At 38.3% G+C, this 6,093-nt stretch overlaps 1 protein-coding gene across 1 annotated transcript; it reads right to left on the minus strand.

Moving 5' to 3' along the window:
- Positions 1 to 649: 649 nt before the first annotated feature.
- Positions 650 to 3,765, minus strand: sem1 (SEM1 26S proteasome complex subunit). Its single transcript, XM_040020539.1, has 3 exons — positions 3,630 to 3,765; positions 3,135 to 3,228; positions 650 to 1,042 (listed from the first exon to the last, which is right to left on the minus strand). The coding sequence occupies exons 1-3, from the start codon at positions 3,703 to 3,705 to the stop codon at positions 1,000 to 1,002; spliced, it is 213 nt and encodes a 70-aa protein (XP_039876473.1). The 5' UTR covers positions 3,706 to 3,765; the 3' UTR covers positions 650 to 999.
- Between the last annotated feature and the right edge of the window lie 2,328 nt (positions 3,766 to 6,093).

Here is a 6,093-nt window from a genome sequence, read left to right on the forward strand (position 1 = left end):
TCGGCCCAGCGCTGTGGGGCTGAGAGGGAAGGGGGCTGTTATACAGCACAGTGCAAAGGAACTGCCTCTGTATGTGTGTAGCATGCACCACAAGCGCACTTACACTTGTTTGCATTGTGTGTACTTCCACCGTGCACAGCCTATGCAGCTCTATTTTTTTTTTCCCTCATGCACACTTTGTTCGCTCTTCCTCTATCGTGCAGACATCGCTTTGACAGTTTCAATAAACAGAGCCTTTCATAAAATATTTTCTTTTAAAAAGTACAGTTGAAGCAAAATGATCCCGAATATCCGTTGAGTACTTGAACCTGAGTAAGATCATGCAAAATTCATGCAGTCCAAAATAAATGCACTAAGTGTCAGAGGGCAATAACAAGCTGCCCATTACAGGTAGATTGTGTTGACTTGGCAGGTGTGCTTCTGAGGAGATCAACAGTTCTTACAAAGACTGTAATTTGCAGTTATTTTAGCCAAACCCTGAGTCATCTTCTACACCAACTAGAAAAATGGATTTTAGTGCATGTACAAAATAAGAGCTGCCCAAGGACAAGCTGAAACCAAAGAACCCCGGCTGAATGTTTGCTCAAGCATCACTGTTGGCCACTGGCTTTTCTTCCTCGATTAAAGGGACTGCAGTTATTACCGCCTATTGAATTTCAGCAATATTTTAATGATTACTCAAAACCAACTGGTTTCTTCAGGCTGAGGAGCTAGGACCAGTCTACAGATTGCATTACACACAAATATAAAATTAACACAAATGTAATGCAGAAATTATTTTCAACTGTCACCTAAACATTTGTAGCATAAACATTAAAGGAAAAACACTCAAAGGAACACTTTCTTCCAAACACTTTACTTCCATCAACTTCAATTATAAAAAAAGGGCAACAAATTAACATCTTCTGAACTCTTCTTGCAGTATGTGGTCAGACAGTAATTTTCAATTATAAATGTCCATATCCAATGTCTCCGAATACTGAAAGGCCTTGTCAGCCACTATGATGTCTCCATCTTGTAACCATGTTTTTCAAGCTCCGCTCTGCAGGGAGGAAAAGAAAAATAGAAAGATCAAGTCAGCAGAGATGATTACAGGTGGGTGGTTGAGGCATAAGTACCCTCTGCTATTGATTGTAAGAACCATTAGGAGATGAGAAGAAAAAAAAAATATATATATAAATACTGCATAATGCATGCAGCTATGGATTTGATGATTACATATAGACATATAGCAGCTGTGGCCTTTAACAATAATGATATCTTTAAGAAACAACTTAATAGTATGGCTATCGTAATTGGCCTAAATAAAACAATAGCATATAACTGTCTAAAGGGTACTCAAATAAAAACAAAGCAGCCATTTATCTATCAGCGGATACTGATTGCTCATAGATTTGCCAACTCCATTACATTTCTGCTAAACTCGACATACCTAAGGTACTTTTGCACGTTACAAATGTTGTTCGTCTGTTGTGTTTTAGAGGCATTTATATTTTTCTACACATGTGAAATATAAACGAGCCCTGCTGTCATAAAAGGTAATCCAGGCTACAAAACTGGTACAAATCTCACCAGGCAAGTTCATTATTGGTTACTGCATCTTCCATGCTGCATTTAGATCAACGACTGAATTGCATGCACGGCTCCTAAAAGGCATTCTGGTGGTGTGCAAAGGCAATATGTTATAACAGGGAAAATTACTCACTATGTGCTACATATGGACAGCATATAAATAAAAATGTTAATTGTTTGATAGGAGTTTCTCTCTGCATAACCCATCAGGCTCTTCATGACCGATTAAATTATATATGTGGTATTTCTAATTCATATGATGAGGATTCACAGTTACATTCATAAGCAGAAATATAGTATCAGCAGTCATACATGTAGCCAAGTAATGATGTTGCCTGTGTTGATACTTTTCGTTTGGGGGGGGGGTAGGTAGGTCGTTCAGTAAGTGGAAACCAGAATAAAGTCTAAAAACTTAATTTAACTTTTGTTTCCTAAAAATTCACACCTTTCAGATTATTGTGCCAAAAGCATTCTTTTTTTTTTCTCTGTTTATTTTCTGTGGATTTTGAACTTGAAGATGTTAAACTGTGGCCACTGTTTAAAACGCCTGTGGTTTAGAAACAATACTAATAGATAAACAGTGACTTGGAGCATGTTTGTAAACGATTAAACATCTGATAGAAACTCCACTAGGTTTACAAGTAACCGCTGATCGACCACAATGCGTGTAATGTTATTCCGACAGGCACCACGGAAAAGTTTCCAGCGTCACCAGGGGGGCAAATTTTACCAGCTGTCCGATTCCCTGATTTTTCTCGACAGCCAAGAGATTTACTGGACGAGGTTTTGGGCCAAAGTAGTGCACTGTTTATTTGTAGTTTATGCATCAGAAATTGCTCAATGATCTACATTTTTCTGACACAGTTTTGAGAAATATTTGCAGAAAGAGAAGTTAAGATAACAAACACGGGAAATATTAGCAAGTCCTATTGTTTTTGATCAGGTATTGCTTAGCTATTTGCACACAGCTGGCTTGCCAAACATGTGAGATCGATATAAACCAGGTGAAAGGTGTTTAACATAAAGGTGTGGTTTGAAATGAACTAGCTTTTAATTTAGGCAGGCATTTGAAACAAAATCAAAAAAACGGTGCACAACAGCAGTTACAACAGAAATTCAAATGTTAACACGTCAATGACCTACAAACGCAGAGCAGATGACTGAATTATTAAATATGAAACATCTGTGGATCAAATGTGGGTTTGTTCCATTTAAAATAAATAAAAAGACTGTGTCCCACATGTGCTAAAACAGAAAGATGATTTTCATTCAAAAACAGAGAGTATTTTTGTTGCTTGACCCTAAACTCGATCAAATAAATGTAAGCATAAAGATGGAGATATAGTATGACATTAAGGCAAGAAAGTAGACAGTAAGGAGTTCATAAATTGTCACAAAGTCAAAGAAATATGCAAAAAACGATCAATTCTGATTATGCAAACGTCTTTGTTTGTCATCGGACAGTTTTTCATTAGCTTTTAAGTGATTTGTGAGATTTTAAAAAAAAAGGAAAAAACCCAAAAAGATTTATTCAATGAACAATTTCTGACTGATCAGATTACCTCAGCTGATTTGAGAAATCATCTTCTACGTTGTCATCGTCCCAGTTGTCTTCCCAAACATGAGCGTCTTCGTCTTCATCCAGCCCTGTCCAGTCTGGGAAACATTATTACAGCTGTAAGCTTGCAATAAAACCTTAATATAAAAGTATCTGCTCACCAGTTCTGAACACTTTAGCTTGTTGGTTTAGCTACATTGGCGGTGTAAGACAATTACTTCAAGTATACATAATATTTAAACAGCTAAGCGCAGTCAGTAAGTAAATTTTAGTGGTGAATTAAACTACTGGGAGCTCGGTGAAGTGGTGTGTTTGGTTAAATCGGAACAATTGTGGCGTTTTTCTTCCAGCTAGCTCGCTAGCTAATGCTAAAGCTAATAGGCTAGGCTAGCTGAGTCACTGCAGCAGGACACAGCAAAGAAAAACGTAACGGACTCCAACAGATAATGAAGAGGGAAACAAGAACAACAACACCTCAGATAACATGTGAACTACTCACCCTCGGCTGGGAATTCTTCAAACTCATCATCCTCCTCCAGCAAGCCCAGATCTACGGTCTGCTTCTTGTCTGACATGTTAGCTCCGTCGGTGTGTTGCTGTTTGTTAATGAAGCCTCTTCACGCAGGAATTGTGGGAAGTTAAAGTTGATCGAGCCGGTTGCGGCTGCGCGAAGTGCACGCATGGATGGCATGATGACTGCACAGGGGATCGCAGGAGGAACTGTGAGCCACAGCAAAGCGAGGTAAGGCAGGTTTACTCAAGAAACACTCGATGTAATTAAATTCAATGTGATTTACAAACGCACACACAGGCAGTTAAGAACCAGCTCTCTGCCCTCAAATAGAAAGACCAGTGCAGTAAGAGAAACAGGTAGATATATCCGATGACATTTTTCTAACAGGTTTAATTAAAGCAGTGAGTCTAACCTGTTTAAGACAAATAAACGAAGTATTTTAAGGAAAATCCTTAATTTCAAGTTTGAACGCTTTTTTTTGTCTTCTTATCACACTTAGAGTAAATATATTTTTCAAATTTGATTTTTAACATTACCAGTACCTATCCAGTTTTACAGGTACAGCTTCATCAGCTCTGTTAACATGTTTGCTGTGCAGAAAAAAATGTCCAAAATAAGTTTTGGTGTAAAGAATATTTATTTCACATTGTTATCCATTTCAGTCACAGTGACACTTTATTCCCTGCAAAGTGGTTCATGTGTTGGGGAATAGTGCTTATGTATTTAGGATGCTCATCCATCCATTCGTTTCACTCCTCCTATCAGGGTACTGGCTCTACTTCTGAGTATTGTTATTATGTTTTTTATTATTATTAATGGCCTGTTATTTTTTTCAGACAGTACATTTTACTTAAAGGTGTGAGGAGCATGTTCTCTGCATGTGTCACCTGGCTTGTAGAAGGTGTGTTTTTTTATGACTCTTGTATTACTGCTTTCTTTACTCTTTAAAATTCATTTATTATTAATTAATTTATTATAAGCCAGTGTACTCCTAGCACTCAATCCAAACCCTAATGAATGGAATGAGCTGTGTGAAGATGGGTATCCAACATAAAATGTTTTCAAAAACACCAAGGATGAGATTTGCCTTGGGACTGAGCGGCATGGACAGGATTAGAAATGAATACATCAGAAAGAGACATGTACAGAGGAGGGATAGTGGATATACTGGACAAAGGGTGTTGAATATAGCTGCCAGACAGGAGGAAAACCCCAGAGATGATCCATGGACGTGGTGAAGGAAGAGATACAGAGGGTTGGTGAGACAGAGGAGGATGTCAGGGATAGAGATGGAGCTGGGTGATCCGTTGTGGCAACCCTAAAAGGAACAGCTGGAAAAAAAAAAAGAAGTTTTGGTATGCTGTTTATGTTTCAGCATATTTCACAATATAAAAACATTTTAAAGCAGAATGCAGAAAGCAGAATGCTCGAGGTAACTCTGAAATGGCTTCATATTCTTTTCAGTATAACTCTTAACATTTGCTTTATATCTGTATTTTCCATCCCCCCAAATATCAGCGATACCATCAGTCCCAAAAATCAAATATTTTAGAAATCTTGTTTTCTTGAATTCCTCCCTGCATGCTTCCCTCTCTCCCAGAAACACATTTCGCTTCCAGGCCACCACAAAAGCCCTCTTTCCTCAAAACATATGCACTCAAGTCACTCAAATTTTGTCAAAGATTTTTCATTTGGGAACAAATGCACATTGTAACCCATGCGGCCCGCTCAAATAATGATGCAGCAGCCACAGCTTAGGATGTATTTTAGATAAATGAGAGCGCACATTTACCACAAAACCACTTGTACCACAATGAAAATTGCTCTCCAGCTGTCATATGTTGACAGATGGAACAAACCTCAACTTAAGCTCTGCGCACTTATTCTATTTTCAAATTATTTTGTAATCATCCTAAGCCTTTACACATGACAATGCCACAACACTCAGAGGAAAGAGGAATAAGACACTGGCAAGTGTAGGAAGCTAATGCTGTTTGTTTAAATAGTTTCCCACCAGTTAGTAGTAAAAATGCATTCATAAAAAACAAGTTGTAGGTGCTGAAAAAGAAAACATCAAGCCCGCACACACGACGAGAACAAGGTCAGTAACATTTAACCACTACTGTCACGTGAAATAATGAACAGAAGGACTTTCTTATTTATCCTTGTAGGGCTGGAACTTGTTTTTTTTTTTTTTATTACCAATCAGTTAAAAGTTGTTAAAACATCTATCCATCTATCCGTTTTCTGCTGCTTATCTGAGTGTTGGTTGTGAGGGAAAAGAGACACCCAGATCTCCGTTTCCCCAGCCAAGTCTTCCAGGGGGACACCAAGGCTTACCCAAGCCAACCAAGACTCTCCAGTGTGTCCTAGTTCTATCTCGAGGCCTCCTCCCTGTTGAACATCTTCAAAATGGCTTACCTCTGAGACATCTTTGTCACATGTCTGA

This window comes from Simochromis diagramma, unplaced genomic scaffold, assembly GCF_900408965.1.
Source record: "Simochromis diagramma unplaced genomic scaffold, fSimDia1.1 OVJJ01000753.1, whole genome shotgun sequence".
NCBI lineage: Eukaryota > Metazoa > Chordata > Actinopteri > Cichliformes > Cichlidae > Simochromis > Simochromis diagramma.